The 24,285-nt window shown below is 45.0% G+C and overlaps 1 protein-coding gene across 5 annotated transcripts; it reads left to right on the forward strand.

The window, feature by feature from the left end:
* Nucleotides 1-2,909: 2,909 nt before the first annotated feature.
* On the forward strand, nt 2,910-23,498 carry ZNF18 (zinc finger protein 18). 5 transcript variants are annotated; one of them, XM_082604339.1, is made up of 7 exons: nt 2,910-2,925; nt 8,468-8,947; nt 10,180-10,366; nt 10,789-10,880; nt 16,535-16,619; nt 17,262-17,369; nt 21,881-23,498. In XM_082604339.1, the coding sequence occupies exons 2-7, from the start codon at nt 8,561-8,563 to the stop codon at nt 22,645-22,647; spliced, it is 1,626 nt and encodes a 541-aa protein (XP_082460465.1). In that variant the 5' UTR covers nt 2,910-2,925; nt 8,468-8,560; the 3' UTR covers nt 22,648-23,498. The 5 variants fall into 5 exon arrangements, with proteins under 5 accessions (XP_082460465.1, XP_082460462.1, XP_082460466.1 ...); XM_082604336.1 differs by lacking the exon at nt 2,910-2,925 and adding an exon at nt 2,940-3,685 and having other exon boundaries at nt 8,121-8,947; XM_082604340.1 differs by lacking the exon at nt 2,910-2,925 and adding an exon at nt 2,940-3,685 and having other exon boundaries at nt 8,121-8,947; nt 16,541-16,619.
* Nucleotides 23,499-24,285: the final 787 nt, after the last annotated feature.

Below are 24,285 nucleotides of genomic sequence, written 5' to 3' on the forward strand. Positions count from 1 at the left end.
ACTGAATCACTTTGCTGTACAGCAGAAATTAACACAACATTGTAAATCAACTATACTTAAATAAAATTTTAAAAAAAAGAATCATCTATAGGATTCAGAAGTTTTCCACATCTGTACCTGAATGCAGGAGCCCTTTTTCTGGCACGAACAAGAGACGGATCAATTACACAGAGAGTCTTGACGAGGTGAGATCCCAACTTTTAGTAAACATCAGGCTCTGTGGTTGAAACCCTATCCAGAACACGAAGATAATTTTCAGTGATGCTTAAGGTCATACAATATCCTACCAGGTACTTTTTGGAATTTCTTAGTAGGCACATTTCTTCAAAAATTGCTTAATTAACAGATGGTATTGAAAAATGAAAATGTTTTGCCAATGATGTACTTTTTCCATTTGGAGGGTTTGTGAAGTTTCTTTTTTTATTTATGACAGCCATTAAAACTAAGTGTTGAAAAAAAAAAGTAAAGGTAGAACAAGACCTGAAAAATCTCTGTATAATTAGAGTATTAAATCAAGATTTGCTCAACTAAGGAGGCCTGTTCCATCTTATTTTAAGTGGGAATTTTATTCAACAAATAAAATAAGTATTTTGAAAAATTATTTTTTCATTCTTACCTCAGTCTTTGTTAACTTTTATATTCACATGTTTTATTATATAGAATATGTAGGCAAAATAATACATGTATATTATTTATTAATAAATACATATACAAATAGTGGCTCTCTAGCCTCAGAATAGTTTTACTGGTAAAGAGTGCTTGATCAAAAAAGTGTAGCGACCACTGCTCTAAATCAGGGTTTCTCAAATGTGGCCGCAAGTCAAACTCACACAAAAGGCATGTTAAGCCCAGATTTCTTGCCTTCTCCTCAAATTAGGTTCTCTGAGAAGTGGAGCCTCGAAATACAGTTTTTAAGCAAACTTCCAAAATGATGCTTTTGGCACTGGTCTGAGGAGAAGCACTACAATGCACAGTTAATAATAAATAATTGTCTCAACTCATACTTCAAGAGACTAACAGACCTAGTTAGTGGCCAAAACTTTTATGGGCAGGAATGATGATCACATATCACAAGGAGCAAGGTGACAGTTTATAAAGAAATTATTAAACTGCCAAGTGTAACTTCCATATCAAGAACCATCTATCAGAATTAGAGTTTTCAACCTGAAGTTCGTGGGTTCCAAGGATGCACTTCAGGGCTCTGTGAACTCCCTGAATTTGTGTGCAAAATTTTGTATATAGATATGTATGTGCACTTTCCTTGTGAAAAGAGTTATAGCTTCCATCAGATTCACAGAGGGCTCCGTGGCCCAATTAAAGCTTTCAAATTACTGTTATCTTCCTTGGATGTTTATCAGCTAAAAACTTAACATGCTGAAGATAAAAACTCATCATGTTCCCTTTCCAAACCAGCTCACCTCTTGAATTTCTTAGAAGCAAAGCACCTTGGTGTTGGAAGTAACACCCTCTGCAAGTGTCTCTCTAAATGTTTCTGACAAATGGTTACCCATGTTCTGCTCAGGAACTCAAAAAACAGCTTTGTTACACAAGTCACCTTCAGAAACTTCCACCTGGGTTAAGCTGAAATAGTATTTTTCACTATTTTCGCCGCAGAGTGGGTCTTGCTCAGGTCCTGGGGCCTAGAAAAACATGCTGAATCCGTTTCCCACTGGTCAGTTTTTCAGATATGTGAAGACATCATGACCCACCCATCCCCCCCTTTGCCCAAAGCTTTGTTTCTTCAGAGGAGATGTCTCCCATTCCTGATAACCCTGGGCAGGGTACTTCACTATACTGACAACTCTTTTTTTTTTTTTTTTTTTTGGCGGTACGTGGGCCTCTCACTGCTGTGGCCTCTCCCGTTGCGGAGCACAGGCTCCGGACACGCAGGCTCAGCGGACCAGGGCACGAACCCGTGTCCCTGCATCGGCAGGCGGACTCTCAACCACTGCGCCACCAGGGAAGCCCCAACTCCTTTTTAAAATGCTCTACGGTTTGCCAGTTGCCCGTGATTGAACATTCATACGATACACACGTAACTCCAGTCTCTCAGATTTGGACCTGATACTTACTACTAACACAGCTTTGTCCCACAAGATGACTGTGTGGTCGAGTGCAGGATGGCCTGGAAATGGGCAAGACCGAAGTTCTGAAACTGGTTAGGGCTTCACCCGTTATCCCGGTTAGAAATGACGGGGAAGGAGGTAGGGGTAGAGAGTGGACAGAGCGGAGGTGTCGAAGAGATAGGCGGTAAAATCATAGGACTTGGCCATTGTTGGCACGTGGGAAAGGGAAGAAGGGGAGGGAGGAGGCGAGGAAGACACCACGTTGAAGGCGTGAGGTGAGGGGGGCAGGCAGGCAAGAGACAAGGTGGGAAGAGAGGCTGGCACCCCACTGAACTTCAACACTGAAAGAGGGAAGGTGGAAGGAGAGCGCCCGGGAAATGCAGAGTAGGTGAGAGCTGGAGAAGCGGGACAGAGCAAGGTTGGGGCAAATCATATGCCCCTGGGAAGCCAAGTGAGGTGAGAACCCCAAGGACGAGAGACTCCGGTAAGAACCTGGGATAGGGCCCGAAAGCTTCAGCTCTGGGTGTGGGACTGGCAGAGGGGTCTGGGAAAGTCACGAAAACGACCTCTGCAGCCCTCGCAGTGCTTGGTCCAAGTGCCCGGCCCAGACCCGGGGCTCACTACACATCCAGGTGAGGACTGAGTGACCGCGCGGAGCTCGAATGAATGACACAACCGCCCGCTGCGGACGACGCACAGTGGCCTCGGCGCCGCGGAGGCGGGGGCGGGGCGGAGCGACCCGGACGGCCAATCGGAGCCCGCACCTCCGCCCCGCCCCCTCCCCGCCCCGCCAGCTCCAGAGGCGCGCGCAGCCTCCCGTCTCCCGGAAGTGCGCCCGGAGCCGGCGCTTCGGGTTGAGGTGAGCGCACGCGGGCTGGATAGGCCTGGCCGCGGCAGCCCGGGGTCTGGCCTGGCGCCGCCCGCGTCCGCGCCGGACTCGGCCGGAACTCCGGGAGCGGCGGTCGGGCCGGCGGACGCGCGCCCGAGTGCCCGGGAGCGCGCGCGGGGACGCGGCGAGTACGGGGGAGGGGCGGCGGGGCTGTGAGTGGACTCTGGGGTCGTGGAGACCCGGTACCCCGGACCGGGCCCTGCGTCTCTGAGCCTGTGGGCCCCTCCGGACTCTCCGGCCACGTCTCTGGACTGGGACCGAAAAGGGGCCCCTCCCTCCTGCCTTCCCTCAAAGGCTGGAAGTGAGCCTCGGGAAGAGGGAACCCGGATGGGCTGATGCCCGGAGTCTCTTTCCCGGCGCTGTCGGCGTCGTGGGCGGAGGGTGGAGAACGCAGTGGGCAGCACTGCCCGGCGCCTGGCAGGCCTGGATCCCGCCTGGCCTCCGGGGCGCGAAATGCCTGTAGCTTCTCCTCTCCTCCAGCCTTTTGTGACAGCTCCCAAATCCGCCCCCCAGATTCAAAGGTTTGCAGCTCTCCTCCCCAGAGCACAGGCTTAGAGCCTCCTGGGTTTGAATTTGGCCGCCGCTGTGAGCCTCAGAGGTTGCCGATCTGTACACTGTAATACTCACCTTGCTGGGTAATTGTGAGGATTAGAAACGACTTGAACCGGGCCTAATAAGGAGCTGATGCATAGTGTTAAAGAAAAAGTTACTCAGAGACTCGTTAAAAACGGTAAGGCAGACTATTCAGGGGGGCTACCGTGGGACTTTGTGGTATTGGAGCGAGAGATGGAATACAACAAGGACAAATGGAAATTTATAGCCAAGGGGTGGGGAGGGCTCAGTGGGTGGAAAATTACTAAGAGGAAACATCTGGGTTAAGGGGGGATTCTAGCTAAGCCAACTTGACCGGTTTTGTTGAAGGCAGGCCAGGGCGATAAGGAATTTGACCAGATACCAAGGGATGTTGAATTTGATCAAATGTCAAGTCTTGCTGACTCCCTAAACTGGAGTCAGCAAGATTCTTGCTAAACTGGACTGGAAGTGACAAGGACAGAGTCCAGGGGCCAGTCCTAGTCAAAGAGATTGACTCAGGCAACTTCAGCTCGACTGAAGTTTGATTAAGGAGACAGTCTTTGTCAATCGTAGGTGCTCTGCAAATGGTTACTTATATATGAATGTATAGTGAGTATCCTTACCTAGATGTTCATTTAAAAATTCATTCTAATTTGTTATAGCTTTAATAAGTATAGCAACTATACATTTGGGATATCTTTAAATTTTTTCTCATAACTAACAGGAGCAGATTCTCAAGAAGTCATTGGGATATCAATCTATAAAGCATCTGTCAAGTAATTTAATTATAAGCGAGTCATTTCCCCTACCATTATGTGAGAGTATAATTGCTGAAGTTAGATTTAAATGTTTTATAAGATCTATAGTTTTCCCTAAAAGTCAGTTTCCATGTTATCTAAACTGCTATCTTAATTTGGGAACTAAGTAAATGTGAATAATTCTACTGATAAGTCTCTTGCTATCTGAAATCTTGCTACTTGTTATTTGAAACTCAGGATCCAAATAGATCTAGACAGTGAAGGATGCGTGTATATTTATTAAAAATTTTAACATTTATTTAAAGCTGTTCATTTCTCTCTAAGCAGTGCTTTAGCTGTTTCCTACAAATTTTGATATGTTGTGTTTTCATTGTCATTCAATATGAAAATATATTTTAATTTCCTGTGTGGTTTGTTTTCTTTGGTCATAGGTTATTTAATATTGTTATTTAACAATTTCCATATATTGGGATAGTCTAGGTATCTTACTGTTATTGGTTTCTAGTTATTGATTTCTCTGTGGTTAGAGAATCTATACTTTAAGATTCCAGTGTTTTGAAACTTAATTATGCACATGGTCTGTTTTGATGAATGCTTCGTATGCACTTGAAATGAATGTGTATTCTGCAGTCGTTGGTTTAAATGTCAATTACATCAACTTGGGGGATAGTGTTCAGATTTTCTATATCCTTACAATTTTTTGGTCTATTTTTTTCTATCAATTACTGAGAGAACAGTGTTAAAATCTTCAACCATGATTGAGGATTTGTCCCTTTAGACCTGATATTAGGTGCATAACACATTTAGGTTGCTTTGTGTTCTAGATGATTTGACCCATTTATCATAATGAAATGTCCCTCTTTTTCTCTTTGTCATGAAGTCTCTTGGTCAGATACTAATAGAGCCATACCAGCTTTCATGTGCTTGCTGTTTGCATGGAATGTCTTTTTCCCACCATTTTATTTCCAAACTATCTGTGTCTTTATACATAAAATGTCTCTTGTAGACAACATATTGTTGGGTCTCGCTTTTTTAAATTTGACAATCTCGACCTTATAATTCAAGTGTTTAGTCCATCTACATTTAATGTAATTATTGATATGGTTGAGTATTAATCTGTCATATTGTCTTTTTTCCATTTGATCTTTCTGATTTTTAGTCTTCTCTTGATCCTTTCCTGTATATTATTGACTGTTTTTTAGTGTTCGTCTATTGGCTTTTAGCTATACCTCTTTGTATAATATTTTTACAGCTAACAGTATGCATCCTTAAATTATCAACATTTAACTTATCAGAATATACTTTAATATTGTACCACTTTATAATTCACATTTCTTATTTCCTGCTCCTCACTTAACACCTTTACATTTCCCATCTGTCACTTCACCTGACACTACTTCTTACTTCCAACTTTCTATTTCTGAATTAGCAGTTCATAAATGTAAAAACAACAGATTAATTCCATTTACCCTCTCCTTTGTGCTATTTTTATATCTTTTACTTCTACTTATCTTATGTTCTACTTATACTATTGTCATCTTTGCCTTAACAGTCAGTTGCCTTTTAAGGAAGTTAGGAGAAATAAAAGCATAGTATCTTAAACTTATTCACCATGTATATACCATTTCTGGAGATCTTCATTCCTTTCTGTATATATGAGTTTTCCTTAAACTGGAAGAATGTCCTTTAGCATTTCTTGTAGTACAAGTCATTGGTGAAAAATTCTCTTAGCTTATTTATCTGAAAAATGTCTTTAATTCTTTCTTTGAAAGGTGTTTTTGTTGGATGTGGAATTCTGGGTTGGTGGTTCATTTTCTAGAATTTGCATTTGTTTCTTTTTATAATTTCTATTTCTCTATAGAAAGTCACTATCTCTTCTGTCATAAAGAATATATTGTTTTTAAGTCCTCAGGCCATCTGAAGTTGGTTTCTCTTGACTGCTTTCCCTTGATTTTGAGTCACATTTTCCTGTTTCTTTACATGTGTAGTAATTTTGGATTGCATCCTGGATATTGTGGATGGCACATTGTAGACACTAAGGATTCTGTTATCTTCCTCTGAAGAGTGTTGATTTTTGTTCTAGCAGGCAGTTCAATTACTGACTGATCAACTTGTGTTGGCTTGGTTTTAGGGCAGACCTTTGGAAAGCCCAAGGTGTTTCCCAAATTCCTTTTTTTTCCTTTTGGCCGTGCTGTGTGGCTTGTGGGATCTTAGCTCCCCGATCAGGGGTTGAACCTGGGCCCTTGGCAGTGAAAGCATGGAGTCCTAACCACTGGACTGCCAGGGAATTCCCCCAAATTCTTCTGACTGGATCAGAATAGAGCAGTAGACTGGACCTCCTCTGTGGATCTTGTTGAAGCTTGGCTTTAAGTTTTTTAGGGCAGGTTTAGAGTAGGTCTTTCTCTAGAGCAAGGTCCTTACGCCTAACATGTGGCCTTTCTGGTATCTCAGGATGCCTTGAGTGTTAATAAGGTCTCTCTCCTCTCAGGGTCAGAAACGCAAATGTCTCTCATCACTGACTGGCCTTTTGTATCCCTCTTTTGCTCCTTTAACCTGGTAGCAACTGCTCTCTGTTGAACCTTGCATAGTTTCACCCTACTGAGTGCAGCCCAGCCCTTGGCCAGAACTCACAGGGGACCCCGCACAGACTTCCACCTCCATCCCATAGCTCCCTCCTCCCTGCTGCCCTGTTCTTCCGATCCCAGCCACTTCAGTAGCTCCAAATGCTGATCTCTGCCTCCTCAGTTTAGTGAGACCTCTGGTCTCTGCTTGAGCTCCAGCCTCCTGCACTGGGATTAGGAAATCATCCCCCGGCAGACAGCCAGGATGATCGTGGCCCTCCTCACAAGCTTTTCTTCTCTCAGGGATTCCATTCTCGCCTTTCTGGTGGGCCAGTGCTTGAAGACAGTGGCCTCTTAGGTTTTCTCCAGTTTTGTCATTGTTTACAGTAGGTGGGCTGCCATGACCAGAAACAGAATTCCTGAATTATTGAGAGCATACGTTGCTGTAGCACTCTGGGTGCTGCGTGAATATATGAATGAAATATATGGGTCTCTGCATCAACAAAAAGTACAGTTAGTGAGGTCCACATGAGAAACATAATATTAAACTGATCCCTTTTACCTTACTCCTTCCCTTTTTGTACCCTTGAAAAAATTGCTTCCTTTTTTTGTTTGTTTTATTTTTAAATGATGTTGTGATATAGGGTGGATTGTTTGGGTGAAGTGGTGGGGATGAGGACGTTGCTCTTACACCTCAAGGAAAAAGCAGCCATCAAAACTAGAGTGTTGTACTGATCTCTGATTAAGCCAGACACCCAAGTGATTGATTGTTGTGGTTCATGTTATGGAGAAATGATGACCTCTAGCTCCTTCATAATATTTAAAGATAGACCCAATAATCTAATATTAGGATTACACGCAAGAAAGCTAGCTAGAAATAGTGCATGCTCCTTTAAAAATATCTTAATATTAACTTTGCCATTTAATAGTTCTCTTTTCACTGTCTTAGTTGCTGTCTTCTGAATTTTGATACCACTCACCATAAAAGAGTGATTACTTGCTTCAAGTCTGTAGGAATGTTGTTGAGGTAGTCAGTATTTATTCTAAACCTTCTTTCAGTCCAGGGTTGAAAATTTCAGTGTGACAGGTTTTTCATAAATTCCCAGTTGTCAACATGGCATTCAAAAGAGGTCACTTAGAAATTTCATTGCACCTTTTGGGGAAGAGTTCTCTTCAACCTCCTATTTATTTTGGAAGCATCTGATCATTTCAGCCTTAGCCTTCATTCCTAGGGCATCAAGGTCTTTGTTCAGCTTTATTTTTTGGTCTGCAGACACACGGATGCAGACATTGGAGTGTTTTGCAGAAGAGCTGTTTACCTGGAAACCCACAGTGAAAACGCTTAATGTGGTGCGTTCATTCTTCTACTTGGTCTGGCCTTTTGAAGACCAAGACAGAACCTTGTAAAAATGGTCAGGGTGATGATGACAGTTTAGATATGGTAGTAGTGGTTTGCTCTGCGGCTTCAAGTTTACCATCTTTCAAAATAGATTAGTGTGTCCACTGATTTCAGAAGATGCACGGTTGCCTCCGAGGCTTCTCAGGCAGGGCGTGTGAATTTGTCCTTTCTGAAAGTGCGTCCCTCTCATCCGCATAGCATCCCTGTCACTCCCCCTCCAGTGTCCCTGTGAGAGGCTCTGTGAAGACCTGGTTCTCCCAGGGAAAACTCCGTCCCAGAAGCACATCACCTAAAAGGACTTGCCAAGCCAGACGATGCCCGTGGAGCTGGGGCAGGCTCCAGTCCTGCTGCCGCCACTGGCCAAGGCCAAGGAGTCCGCGTTCTCTGGACCAGATGACACCCCTCGAGGGGAGCCCTCCAGCTCTGAGACTGCACGCCAGCTTTTCAGGCAGTTTCCTTACCAGGTGATGTCCGGGCCCCACGAAACCCTGAGACAGCTTCGGAAGCTCTGTTCCCAGTGGCTGCAGCCAGAGGTGCACACCAAGGAGCAGATCCTAGAGATCCTGACGTTGGAGCAGTTCCTGACCATCCTGCCCGGGGAGATCCAGATGTGGGTGCGGAAGCAGTGTCCAGGCAGCGGGGAGGAAGCAGTGACCCTCGTGGAGAGCTTGAGGGGGGACCCCCAGAAGCTGTGGCAGTGGGTGAGCAGAGAGTTTTGTGATCTCTGACTGAAGCACAGGGCTCCTCTGGGGTCTTAGCAGGGGTGTTGTCTGTTTTTCTGGCACCAGATATGTAGGCTTTTCCACACCAACAACCAATTCGCTGACACTGTCTGGCTTGGCTCTGACCCCAGAGGATAAGGGCTAGTCCCATAAGACTGACCCCATTTCAGACCCCGTCACAAGCTGCAGGGGCCACCCGTACTTATGACCCACTGGCTACAAATTTGAAGGTTCCCACAACCCCCTCCTCGGGTTTCATCGTTTGCTAGAATGACTCATAGATCTCAAGGAAACACTTTACTCATATTTTCCGGTTTGTTATAAAGGATATGATTGAGAAACAGCCAAATGGAGGAGATGGGGGTGGCACAGGGCATCCACACCCTCATCTAGGCACGCCATCCTCCTGGCACTTGTATGTATTCACCAGCTCAGAAGCTCCCTGAACCCCACAGGTTAGGAGTTATTATGGAGGTTTCATTACTTAGGCATGATTGCTTCATCATTGGCCATTGGTGATTGAAAATCTCCAGCCCCTCTCCCTTCCCCAGAGGTTGAGGGGTGGCGCTGGAAGTTCCAACCCTCTGACCACCTGATTAGTTCCTCTGGGGACCGGCCTCCATCCTGAAGCCGTCTAGGGGCCACCAAGAGTCACCTCATCAGCATCAACTCAGGGATGGTTGAAAGGGGCTCCTTCTGAATAGGAGGAGTTGTTCCTGGCACTCCTGTCCTTCAGGAAATTCCAGGGGTTTTAGGAGTGCTTGCCAGGAACCTGGGACAAAGACCAGTTGCACATTTCTTGTTATACTATCTCAGTGTGTCCCCACACCTCACCTGATTCTAAGACTCCCTGAGATTCTCCACACTTTTTAGCCATTAGGGATTGAAGCTAAATCTCCCATATCCCATTCCATCTTTAGAATGTTTGAGAAGCTGTTCCAAAGATGCCTGCGTTTTAATTGGTGGAAACTGTCCAGTAGAAACACAACATCAGTGGCCTGTCGGAAGGGCTCCCAGGCTATGGCTTCTGGCCTCTCTCAGGATGTTTCCCTCCCTGGTTCCCGCTGGACCAGAAGTAAATGCTGGCTTTTTTCTTTCCCTGCCCCATGTCCCTAAGGACTGCCTTATGATGCGTTCTAGAAGGTTAGCTTTGTATCTTGCAGAAATCCTTACTCTGGATCTTTCAGTAATTAGTGCCATGTGGTCTCTAGATCAGCATCCAAGTTCTGGGACAGGAAGTCTTATCACAGAAGGCAGAGCCTGAAAGCTGCCCACTGGGGGAAGCGGAGGCCCATGTTGAAGTGCCTCAGGAGCTGGGGCTTCAGAACTCAGCCTGCCGGTCTGGGGAGCCACTGAGCCACATCGTGAAAGAGGAGTCCGACTCGGAACAAGGACTAGGTGAGGGGCAGGAGGTGTGTGTGGTGCCGTCTTGGAGAAATGGCGGGATTGTGGTCAGTAGGCCTAAGAGTGAATTGAAATGATGTGCCGCTCGGATTGGGGTGTCTCTGGGAAGTTCGGAAGCAGGGTAGACATACAGGAATCACTCTGATTTGGGGATTCAAAGTCTGCAATTTAAACCACTTATGACAGGGCCAGGCCTTTCGGATTTGGGTTCTGGGGAGGGAGGTGGGAGGAGACACGGGTGAGGCAGCTGGGAAGGTAGGGGGAGTCGGAGTGGGTTAGGGAGGCAAGCACACGTCTGAGATCACAGATGGCGGAACAGGCGTTGGTTCTGTTGGTTCTGAGGTTTGCACCTGTACCCTCTGGCTAGTGGGTGACAGGACATCGGGATTCTTTAATCTTCCTGTCTCCACCTTCAGCCCTGGCTGCCTCCCCACTTCCTGCCCGACCCGAGGAAAGGCTCATCAGAGACCAAGACTTTGGAGCCTCCCTTCTCCACACAGCACCTCAGGTGAGCGGGGTTCCCCTGCTTCTCATACCCCCGAACCTCGCTCTGAGGGTCTGTCAACAGTCCATGGATTGAAAAGGGAAGCGTTCTCAGAAGCGGAGGAGAGAGGAAGGCCTAGCAAGGATGACAGCCATACATGTCGAATGAAACCGGGGTTTCAATATTTCTTTGAAGGCAGAATGTTTCCTAATTGTCATCTTTAATAATAGAATCTGGGACCTCGAAGAAGTTGCTGTGATGAAGCAATCTTGTCTCCCTTTTTTATTATCTTTGGGTTATGCTGAGAAAAGACTGTTATTTCATTTCCTCGTCTAGGCCTCCACGTTGGGGTCGGTTTGTGATCTCGAATGTTACATGTAACGTGGGACAGGTTATCCTCTCCCCCCACTCACTTATGGAGGTGTGACTGACAAACTATAGAGTGCACTTATTTAAAGTGTACAATTTGATAAGTTCTTGGACATGGTATATACAGATGTGAAGCCATGACTGCAGTCAAGATAGTAAACGTATCTGTCGCCCCCAAAGGTTTCCTTTTGTAATCCCTCCCTGCTGCTCTCCTACTCTCCCCGAGTCCTGAGGCAACTACTCATCTGCTTTGTCACCACACAGTAGTTTGCATTTTCTGGAATTTTACACAAAATGGAACCATGCCACATGTACTTCTTTGTTCTTCATGCCACGTGTCTTTGTTCTCCTGCATATAATGTATTTTTCTTGCTTGCTTTTAATAGTTTCTCTCTGATTTTAAAAATTTCGACCATGATGAGCCTTGGAGTCATTTTCTTCATGTTCCTTGTTCTTGGGGTTCACTGAAGTTCTTGGATCTGCTGGAGTATAGCTTTCATCAGATTTGGAAAAATTCTGGCCGTTATGTCAACTGCTTTTTCTGTCTCCCTGCCTTCTCTGCTTCTTTGGGAACTGTGAGGAATAGCACACACGTGGGACATGTATAATCTTAACGTGTGTATATACACATTATATCTCTTCAAGTTGACCTGCAGCTGACTGATGCTCTGTTCTCTCTCTCTTTTTAATCTCTGTGTTTTATTTTGTGTAGTTTCTAGTTTTATGTCTTCAAGCTCATTAATCTTTTCTTCTGCAGTGTTTTATCTGCTTTTAATCCCATCCAGTGTATTTTGCATCTCAGATGTTTTTCATCTCTAGAAGTTTGAATTTGGGCTTTATCATATCTTTCATGTCTGTACTTAATGTGTTCAATCTTTCCTCCAACTCCTTGAACATATGGAATATGTTTATAATATCTGTATTAATGTCCTTGTCTGCTAATTTATCACCTGTGTCAGTTCTGAGTCAGTTTTGATGGATGGTTTGATCTCCTCATTATGAGATGTCTTTTCCTACTTCCTTGTATGCCCAGTAATCTTTGATTGCATGTCAGGCATGGTGAATTTTACATTGTTGGGGCTGCATATTTTTGCATTCCTATAAATGTTGTTGAGCTCTGCTCTGGGATACAGTTAAGTTACTTGGATACAGTTTGTTACATGGCACCAGTAAAGCCTTTAGTCTAGGGCTAATCTTCCCCCTGTACTGAGGTGATACTCTACCTTATGCTTCTTGATGGACAACGTTTTCCACTCTAGCTGCTGGAAATATGAAGTGTTTCCAGCACTTTGTGAGCTCTGGGGACTGTGCCTTCTGCTTCTTTGGGGTAGGGGGGTCTTTCCTTGACTTGCGGGGGGCGCTCTGCAGATCTCCGGAGCTCTCTCTGTGTGCAGCTCCCCTGGTCTGGTCTTCTGCCCTGCTGATAACTCTGTAACCCTCTTGGCCTCCCCAGACCCTGAGCTCCTTCTGCTGCTCTGGATGCCCTCTCCAGGTGGCAAGTTTGGGCAACTGTAGGGCACACAGGGATCTCTGTCCTGCTCTTCCTAAAGTATATCATCTGCAAATCATTGTTTAATATATCTTGTCCCTGTTTTTGGTTGTTTCAGCAGGGAGGTAAATCCATTCCCTGTTACTCCATCTTGGCTGTAAACAGAAGTCTCAAGAACAGGTTTATCTTGATTATGTGGTGAACAACTCTGAAAAGTTGCATTTGATAAAAATCAACTTTTTCTGAAGAACCTAGGGGCAGGACAGGAATAAAGACGCAGATGTAGAGAATGGACTTAAGGACATGGAAAGGGGGAAGGGACGAAGTGAGAGAGTGGCATAGACATATATACACTACCAAATGTAAAATAGATAGCTGGTGGGAAGCAGCCGCATAGCACAGGGAGATCAGCTCAGTGCTTTGTGACCACCTAGAGGGGTGGGATAGGGAGGGTGGGAGGGAGACGCAAGAGGGAAGAGATATGGGGATATATGTATATGTATAGCTGATTCGCTTTGTTATACAGCAGAAACTAACACACCATTGTAAAGCAATTATACTCCAATAAAGATGTTAAAAAAAATCAACTTTTTCAGGCACCTGTAGACCTTAATCAGAGCATTGTTTCAAACCTTTGGGGAACTCTTCTTGGGACTTTCCTCGTGGGGCACTTGAGAGTGAAGGTGAGGACAGGGAAGCCGCTGTAGATGTGTCTGAGCCTTAGCTTTCCAGGCTCAAAAGATTTAGAAACCAGAGTCCGAGCTTTGCAGTTTACCCTGGGCAGAGGATGGGGAGGGGGCAGGGAAGGGATACAGCTTTTTAGTGACTCAAGGGTGCCCATCTTCCTGCTTTTAAGTACGCAGAAACCAAACTGTTAGGCAGGAGGCTGCTTGGTGAAAAAGATTTGGGTATTCTGCCAAATATTTCAGGTTGACTTGGAGGATTATTATTGCTTCTATAGTAAATACAGAGTATCCCTATGAAAGGCATCTACAATTTATTAACATATTTTAACTAGCGGAGTTAAACATTAGCTCTACATTACATGAGGACATTAACCATGACTTGTTCTGGATAGCTGGAAGTCAAAGTATTCCAAATGCTCACCAGCAGCACCATATAAATATAAATGTATGTATATAAATATATATAATATATAAATTACCTATATATAGCCGATAACTGATTAACAGCCACTCACCCCAAACAAACAAAAATCATCCCTACCCGATCCCAATATCCCTCCCCCAAACTAACAACTATTTGCATCAGAAGGACCTCGATGTTTAATGGAGACTTTTGTAACTAACTGAAGGGAATGTTTAAATATAGTATAAAGAATCATGTCCTCTAATCTGTTCCCTAAATTAGGAACCTTGAGAACAATGGCAGGGTATGAGGTCCACAGTGGTAGATGCCGTGACTGAGTCAGAGACAGTCTCACAGACTTAGGGATGCACTGGCGCCGGTTCCTGTGTCTTCAAACCTTGGGAAGGGAACACAGTACAGATGCCTGTCTGCCAGTCAGTTGTGGCAGTGTCCCACAAACCCACAAGATGGTGCTGTTTCCACATGAAATTGAGATTATTTCCCCATCAAATCTCATACTTCCATCCTTCCAGAATAGGAATTTGGATTTTTTTCTACTCTTATGAAAATGACAGAAAATGAAGATGGCTACAGTTGGTGTCTTGCCTCTTAAGTAAGGGGCTTCATATGCATCCCTAGCTCCTGGGCAGTTCCTTGAGTAAATTTGTGGCTTTAATCTGGAGGCACGCCTTCCAGAGACTCCTGAAGCCTCTTTCCTGGGCTTTGAAAGGGCTGATGGTGCCCTTGGGGGTTTTGGTGGCTGTATTCTTTTCTGCCTTGTACTGTGCTGGGTGGCTACTCTTTTGGTGCCCGTGGACGAGGCCTGTATCCAGCGAGCCAGGCGTCCAGGCAGATGTTACTGTGCTTGGCAGCCCGTCCTTTTCTCTGCCAGTGCCAACATGAGGGTCTGTGTGTTTTGACCAGGAAGACCGAGGACTCCTGTATTCAGCAGTGTTTGCTCAAGATGGTTATTTCCAGTAGGCTGTTAAGGTAGCTTCCTTCACAGAAGATTAACAAAGTAAGCTGCTAAAAATTCCTACTTTAAATTTTTTAAAATTAAAATCCGTATTTAAAATGTGGTTATAGTTAATAGTTAAACATATAGAGTTCAGTTTTCCACTTTTCACCTTTTCACTTTTTTCACCCTAAGAAATTTAATTCCTCCTTTTCTTTTCTTTTTTTTAAGCTTAGTATCTGCTAGTTAAAGAATTTTTGGTGTCTCCACTCTCTTTCAGCCATTTCCAGTCCCCTTAATGTACTGGGGGCAGAGTTAATGTAGAATGGGTAATGGCCTCCCTGGGTAGTGGGTTGGATGTGATGGAGGGTGACTTCTCTTCTCATTCTTCCTCTCCTCACTTCTGCCGCCTGTGGCCTGGCTGGCCGTTCATGACAGTAATAGATGGGTATCAACTTTGGGGTTTCCGAGAGTGTGCAGGATCCCTGAATTCTCCCTGTGAACCCTTGGGAGACTGATAACCCGTAGACTGCGTGTGGTAGTGATAGTGAGAAAATAGACCGCCTACCAAGCACTTGTTTGCTAAGGGCTTTGTTTCACCCAGACAACTTATATTGAGTGCCTGCTGTAGCCTGGGCACGGTCTTGGGAACTGAGAAAGAACAGTGGAGGATCCTTTTCTCATGGTGCGAATGTGCTACAGAGGCAACTATTCATTAAATATGTTCGTGTGTGTGTGTGTGTGTGTACATATATATAAATATTTAATAAACTGTGATGAATGCTATGAATGAAAAGTAGTGGGTGCTTTGAAAATAGATCACACTTGGTTATTTCTGTTAAACCTCCAGACAGTTTTTTGAGCCTAGTACTATCATTAGGTGAGGACTGAGGCCCAGAAAAGTTTAGTAACTTCCTCAAGATCACACAGCTGGAAGTGGCAGACCTGGGACTTGAATCCCACTGCGTCTGACGCCAGAGACTGTGCTGTTCCTCACTCTGCTTTACAAACTGAGTGTCTAACAGTCAGCCTCCTGGTGGGGAGACTGCCATTTGATTCACAAAAGTTGACCACAGCTCCATGGCCTTCCCAGCGTTGAGTCTCCAGGCTCAGTTCCATAGGATGAGAAGGGCATGTTTGGGGCATACTCAAGGGACAGCTTGCTCTAGGGAACCCCTCCATTTCCCACTCACCGGAGGAAAACTGATCTGCTGTTAGACCTGAACTCAGAACCGTCGGGAGATTCGAAGTGTGTGCGGCTGCAGCATTTCTGCTCCGAGGCCACAGTCTGTCTCACAGTGAGACTCACAACTCGCCTGATGCCATTCTTTACCCTTCCCACCCCTTCACTGATTTGCACTTGCTTTTCCAACAAATACATTTTAAAATTTCTTTCCTTTCCCTCTTGAATTTCCAGACTTTAATGAAATATGGGGAATATCGGCCCCCTGCTGCTCAAAGACCTCTCTGATAAGCACTGAGAGAGTTAAGCAAAAGGAAAGTGGAGAAAGGGCTCCTGCCTTCTCTTTCTTCTCCACTCGCAAAAACAGGCAACTTAAAAGAAAATACGGAACTTAAAACCTAACTGTTTTCTAACCACGGCAAGAAACACTGAGGCAGGGCCTGTCGATTTCCCACTGAAGCACCTCCCGTGCTTTCTCAGACCATCTGATGGCCAGGATCCTAAGGCCCATTCCTTTCTCCTCAGCCTCCCACAGGCAGGCAAGGAGGGTTCAGAAACCTTCCCTGGACTCAGGGCATTGTGTTTTTCTCTAGGAGCAGTGGAGGCACCTGGATTCCACTCAGAAGGAGCAATACTGGGATCTCATGCTGGAGACTTACGGGAAAATGGTCTCAGGAGGTACGGGCATGGGTCAGCCTGATGGAAGGAGACATCTTCCGTGTGCTTTAGAGACAGCCACACTGCTTGACATTCTCCGGGTGAAGGAACTCTTTAGAGACACGGCTGGGAACTGGGGAGCTGGAGGTGGCTGGGTTATGGTGGCAGCTCCCTGTATCGAACGTGTTCTGTGGGCCTGGCACTGTTGTGGCTCCTCAGGTACAGTAACTCCTCTTATCTGTGAAACGGGTGATGGAATTCCCATTTTAAGGTGATGAAAGTGAGTATCAAATCAAGTCATTTGCTCACTGTTACATAGCTCGTAGGTGCTGAGTTACGACGGGGCTCAGCAGTGGCCGACCATGCATGGTCTTTTCTACTAACCACAGTCCCAGCCAACCATGCGTGGGGTCCCAGTCATGACCCTCGCACCAGCCTGCCAGGTGGTCTGACTGCTCCCTCCCAGAATCTTCTTTTTGTGGCCTTCACCATATATCCTGGGTTTCTCGTGACTACTGGTGTCTTAGACGCTCTGCACATCCTCAGTGGTCTCCAGAGCTTCCCTGGTTCCCTTTGCACTCAGGGCCCTCCTCTGAGCAACACGGCTTGGCCCCCAGTGCTCCCCATTCATCCAGGCCCACAGATTATCTCTCTCTGTACCAGGCATTTCCAATCCCAAGCATGACCTGACTGATCCAGCTGGGTTTGGGGCAGAGCTGACAGGACCACACCTACACATCAGCGAGAAGATCCCAAGACCCACCTGCATAGGTGAGTGATCGTCTACTGGTCCAGAGCCATTTTTGACCTCCAGTCATTATATTGGAGGTGGCGGGTCAATATCAGTACTTGGTTTCTATTACATTGGTTCTAACCGGCCGTGATCTGGTCAGTCCAGTTTGAGTACCGAGGTGGGTCTCGTCTCTGACTATTGGGCTGTTGACACATATTTAATCATGGAAGAAATACCCCGCATCCGATCTGTTGCCTCACCCTTGCCTGTTGTGACGGTTTTCTTTCTTAGAGAGAAATAGGGTTAGTACAGTTGAGACCAAAACAGATATGGGTTGAATTCTATTATTAAAAAAAGATTATCTAACAGGCCACTATTATCCTTCCTAACAAGAAGGTTCAAAGTAACTAGACTTTTCTTACTCTCGTTATGGTGAATGGTAACTGACCCACCCTCAACAAAATAAACAAGACAAACAAACAGAAAAATATGGTCTAGCTAATCTCCATGCATCTAAGTCTCATTAAACAGCAGCAACATCAAATACTTCATATAAATCACATTATTTTAAGACTGGTACGAAGAAATATGAACTTGTTCTGCTGTAAAACAGCAATCACCCTTTGCCTTCTACGTTCTTTTAAAAACATTGCAGTTATGTAAAATCAACTGTCAAACATTCCTGCACACACACACACTCTCTCTCTCTCTCAAATCTACAAAAGATCCCAGAACCATGGAGGAATAAAAGGACCAAGGATGGGAACTGTATGACAGGCCATTCTTTCTCCCCAGAAGGGTCTGATTAATTGTTTCCTTCGCTAATGTATCAATACCACAGAGAGAGCAAGCATCACATGAGACATACGGTTTTAATTTTAAGCAATGTATCTATCATAATACTACTTCACAAGGATTCCTTTGGAGCAGTATTTTTAAAACTGCATTTTGTGGCCAGTTAGCAGGTTGTGAAAATATTTTATAGGGTTGCAACCAGCATTTTAAAAAATGAAATGATAATACCGAATAGAAAATATCAGAATGCAAATAGGAAATACCAGATGTCAGGGTAGGTAGTGTTTCAGGATATTTTTATTCTATATATGTGCATCTGTACTATATTTCGATATAAAAGTATTTCTTATCGTGGGTAGCAGACAAAAAAAAAGTTTGAAAATGCTGCTTTAGAGGTTGTTGCAGTAGGATTTTTGTTTTAACAGACTTCATTTTTTAGAGCAGTTTCAGGTTCACAGCAAAATTGAGAGGAAGGTACAGGGATTGCCCCTGTACTCCTGTGTGGTAGGATTTTATTTGTGATACCTAGCTCACTCTATCTCCATATGGCAACATTCTATTTTTTTTCTTTCCCGTCATCTCACCTGCTGACATGGTCCCATTAGATCTTACCTTGAACCAGACTGTGGAGAGTGTATAAAGCCGGCCTGCCTTGGGCTTCCCTGGTGGCGTAGTGGTTGGGAGTCTGCCTGCCGATGCGGGGGACACGGGTTCGTGCCCCAGTCTGGGAGGATCCCACATGCCGCAGAGCGGCTGGGCCCATGAGCCATGGCCGCTGAGCCTGCGCGTCCGGAGCCTGTGCTCCGCAACGGGAGAGGCCACAGCAGTGAGAGGCCCGCGTACCACAAAAAAAATAAAAAATAAAAAAATAAAAAGCCGGCCTGCCTTGATAAGGGAAAGAGATGCCATTGTAGGTTCTTGAGAGAGGATTTGTGGGGAGAGAGGCTGAGGAAGCAGCCGCATGCAGGACAGCCCAGGAAGGTCCCCTTGGAGGAGGGGAGCCCTGTGGGCAGCCGACGCAGGAGGCCAGGTGTGCAGGGACGAGACAGTGATAACAAGACGGGAAAGGACTAGTCCAGTCTCAAAGGTACAAGAGTGAGCAGTCTGGCAAATCTGGACTCAGAGCAGGGGGCGGATGTCCCAGGAGAGGGTAGCTATGCTATTTTGTTTGACCATATGGAAGAGCAGCTCACAGTTAAAGAAGGTCAGCAGGTGAGTAAGCCTCAAAAAGCCTTATACTCATACCTCTAATCAAATTCCCAAAGGATTAAAATTTTATACATATATATATATATATATATATATATATGCAGTTGACCCTTGTATAGCAAAGGTTTGAACTGTGCAGGAACACTTATGCTCAGATTTTTTTCAATAAATTTGTACACGATCCGCATTTGGTTGAATCCACGGATGCAGAACCTGGATACTGAGGGCTGACTATAAAGTTACACTCGGAATTTGACTGCACCGGGGTGGGTGCCCCAAACCTCTCGTTGTTCAAGGGTCAACTATATTTGGAAAAATGATTCTTAAGTAGTTATCAGGAAAAATACTGTAAGAACAGTAAAAAGGTTTGAAAGAAGAATGTTTCATCAGTGTTGGGTATGTAAATATTAAGAGTATATCATTTTAAAAAGGTAAACTCATTACCACAGTGGGATACTGATATAACAATAGACGCACAGGCCAATGGAACAGAAGACAGAGCCTGGGAACAGAGGCTGGTCTATAAGGGACTTTGATATGTGATGAAGGAAGAAGCAGAACAAATCCATGGGATGAGCAAAATAAGGAGAAAAGACTCTGGGAAGAGGAATCAGCTTAAATTTTATGTATGTCATATACCAAAATAAGTTGGAAACAGATGAAAAAGACATACAATATGAAAATAAAATAATAATAGAGAAGAAAACGGGTAAATGTTTGACTCATGTCAAGCTGGGGAAGATTTTTATTAGTATAAAAGCAACGGAAAAAAATCATTAAAAGATTAATAGACTTGAGTGTATTTAAAAAGAAAAAGACTACAACTCCTATACATAAAAATAACCCCAAACAAAATTAAAGTAATAACTAAACGGTGAAAAACTCTTTTCACGAACATGAGAGATAAGTGACTATTTTTCTTAATATAGAAGGAGTTAATGCAAGCTGATAAGAAAAAAAGTGACTTTCCCAGTAAAAAAAAAAAGTGGACAGCAGTCTTGGAGTATGAAAACTAACTCATAAGTGTGAAAAAACTGATCCTTTAATAACTAAAGAATTAAAATTTATACCAATGAGAAGCCATTTTTCACCAGCCTTAATGGCAGATACTTGAGACACAGTCAGTGCTTAGGTACTGAACACTCACCTCCTCTCTGCCCAGCCTCTCAGACCCGAGGATGGCAGAGTCGTTGCGGAAATCGATTTGCCAGTAGGTGTCAACAGCCTTAATACCATTCATGCCCATTGACACAGTAATTCTACTTTGAGGAACCTCCTTTAAGATACTGATCAGAAATGTGGGCAGAATTTATGAAGAAAAAGGCTTATCACATCATTATTTATAGTAGCAAAATATAACAAACAACTTAGATTCCCATAGTAGGAGAACTCTTAAATAAATTACGTTTCCTCTTATGTGTTTATTATGACATCTCCACAGTGGGCCATTATTCAGCTCTTTAAAATGATATTTATAAAGGCTTCTTTAAAGAAAAGAGAAAGTACCTTTGCCATCTGAGAGGAACATGTTATAAGGCTCTGAATTACCAAGTTCAGGTCTGGTTCTCTAGCAGATTCCGGTCTCTAGCTGATAATTTGAAAGACACTGATATAGGAAAGAGAAAGGCAAGCAGCTTCTTTAGATCTACAGGAATAAAGTAATTTATAAAAGTTGAAGATAAATTCTACCACCAAAATAAAAATCTTTACTACATGCATCATTAAGTAGTAATAAGCAAAAACCCAAGTTATGATGAGAAAAACAAACTTTAACTGTTATGTGACATAATGAAGCACAAGTGAACGCTGGACTCAAGCACAGACCGAGGGGTTCACTTTTACACAGCAGTCTCACTGTGCGTCACAACCACAGTAAAATGACACATGGTTGCATTTCATGAATTTTGGGGTGACTTGTGAAAGGGAGAATCCATGTGGAATTGATAAGTACCACCATCTACAATTTAAAGGCTACAAAGCCAGATATAGAACTGTTTATACAGTATGATATCAGTTGTGTCAGAAAAAAGCACATACATACGTACGTACATACATACATACATATGTATAAATCAGATAAAGACTGGAAGGAAATGTATACTCATAGTTGTTGCCTCTGGGTGGTATAATTGAGGTTGATTTGGTTTTCGTGTGTATGCTTTTCAAATTGTTTTTAGTGATCATATTTATCTTTTATATATAATTAGATAAAAACCAATACTTTTTTAGAGTAGTACTCTCATATACTAGACTTGTTTTCCCTGGGCTTAAGAAACTTGCTGCTTCTTTGCGGGGGTGGCCACTGCGGCCTCTGGGAGCCGTCCTCTGCTGTCACTTGTTCTCCTTGGTTCCAGAGCTGAGTCACAGCCTGGACACACGTGAAGTGAGTGCCAGGTGCTCGGGCTGGACAGTGGTTTTCTTCACTCACCGATGCCCTCTTGGTAAAAATAATTAATGTTTTGTGATGACCCTCTTTCTGACACATGAGTTGCAAAGCAGGGCAGACCACTGATTGAGCTGTTCCATACCTTCTTTCTCCTTTCAGGGGACAGACAGGAGAATGACAAAGAGAACTTAAACTTGGAGAACTACAGGGACCAGGACCCTCAAGCCTCAGGAGAGCCTCCTCAGACTTCCTTAAGTGGCCTCTTCAGCAAGGATGAGCCAAGATGCTTTGGAGAAGGAGAGAATCTCCCCGAGGCCCAGGAGAACCTTCATGGTGAGGGGACAGGGGCGCAGCTCTCTCCCCGAGAGAGGAATTCCGGGACACAGCTGGGTCAGCAGCTGCCACCTCTTCCCGGAGAGCCGTCCACGCCGTGGCTGGAGGGGAAGAGAGAGGCCTCCCCACGACGGCAGCCGAGAGCCCCTATGGCCCAGAGACTCCCTACCTGCAGGGAGTGTGGGAAAGCCTTCTACCGGAATTCCCAGCTGGATTTTCACCAAAGAACTCACACTGGAGAGACGTACTTTCAGTGCCCCACCTGCAAAAAAGCCTTTCTGCGGAGTTCAAACTTCGTGAAGCATCAGCGAATCCACACGGGTGAGAAACCCTGCAAGTGTGATACGTGTGGGAAGGGCTTTAGCGACTTCTCGGGGCTGCGCCACCACGAGAAAATCCACACGGGGGAGAAGCCCTATAAGTGCCCCATCTGTGAGAAGAGTTTTATTCAGAGATCCAACTTTAATAGGCATCAGAGGGTTCACACAGGAGAGAAACCCTATAAGTGCTCCCGCTGTGGAAAAAGTTTCAGCTGGAGCTCAAGCCTTGCCAAACATCAAAGATCCCATTTGGGAAAGAAGCCCTTTCAATAGCCAAGCTCTCCGAGCCCATGTCTCTCTCCCGGTCCATTTAAAAATACTTGGCGGGCTTCCTGGGTTGCGCAGTGGTTAACAATCCACCTGCCAATGCAGAGGACACGGGTTCAAGCCCTGGTCCGGGAAGACTCCACATGCCGCGGAGCAACTAAGCCCGTGCGCCACAACTACTGAGCCTGAATTCTAGAGCCCGCGTGCCACAACTACTGAAGCCCGTGCACCTAGAGCCTGTGCTCCGCAACTAGAGAAGCCACTGCAATGAGAAGCCTGCGCACCACAACGCAGAGTAGCCCCCGCTTGCCGCAACTAGAGAAAGCACGCGCGCAGCAACAAAGACCCAATGCAACCAAAAATAAATAAATACATTTATTTAAAAAAACAAACAAACAAACTTGGCTCCATCCAGAGAAATTGCATCTCTTAGAAAATATCCCTGTTCTCTCATTTTTTCATGGATTGGAGAGGAGAGACTGGGACATGGTTTTAGACGTGGAGGATATCTCGGCCTCCGGATCGGATTTCGCGCAGGTTGACCTTCTTGCTTCTGCATCCGGAGAAGGAAAAGTCTTCACGTTCCAGCTCATCTCTTCTCTTGGACCCCTTGGGGAGAACGTGTCACTTGGAGGTCCCGTTTTAGGAGTGGTCTCTGGGAAGGGTTTAACTGGATTAGCTGCAGCTGCTGCTGGGAAGAACCTCAGATCCACCCTTTAGAACTGTGGCCCTAGAGCAGGTCTTCTGCTCCAGTGGGGGGAGCGTAGAGGCCAGTGAGCTCAGTGTGGTCTGTGTCATAAAGGTGCAAAGCTAACTCCAAGCGTCCCTTGTTTTCAATAAACTTGGTGGTCACTCCCTGTCTTGTCTGTGTCTGCAGCGTCCACTGTGTGCTGACTGGAACTCACAGACCCTAAGTGGTGGTTGAGCTCCTAGATCAGTCCGTACAAACCCACCAAGTTTACCAGCCAGCAGAGCAGTGATGGGAACTTGCTAGCCTGGTGCCCCGGTGAGAGCTTGGCCAGTGCAGGGCACTCTGGTGTCCTCTTTCCATGCCCACCTCCCACTTGCTCTGGGGCCTCAAGTTGCCCCTCTTTCTCCTGGTGTCCCCCTTAGGCCATCCATCATTTTTGCCAAAGTATCCTGGCCTCTAAAATTATCTTCCTTATCTCATTTTATCTGTACGTGTTAGGAAGAAATCAATAGTACTGATCCAATTTATAGTGTATCTAGAGGTTTATTAACTCATATATCTAACCTGACCACTTGTCTCCAAAAGTGACGTGACCCAGAGTGTCCTGCTCTCGTACCGCGAGACCACTTTCCTTCCATCTTGGTCCTCCTCTGCCTGCCCTCACTGTACTGTTCCCAGTGAGGATCAGGAAGCATGATGCTGATGAGGAGGACAGAGCTATGTCCATGGAAACAGATGAACTGTAGGCAAGAAACTGCAAGTTATTGGCAAACAATGGGAAGTACATTGCTGGTTGATGTGAGAAGAGACAGCACTTAAGTTGGAATCCCTGGATTCCAGAGGAATTTGTCAACTCCCTTATAGCATGAAGATGAGGAATAAGGCCCTTCTTTTGGGGATGCGGGAACCACAAGGCAGAAAGCAGGAAAATCATGGTGGAATTGGCATGAGAT

The sequence above is a fragment of the Mesoplodon mirus genome, assembly GCF_964341445.2.
Source record: "Mesoplodon mirus genome assembly, chromosome: 18".
NCBI lineage: Eukaryota > Metazoa > Chordata > Mammalia > Artiodactyla > Ziphiidae > Mesoplodon > Mesoplodon mirus.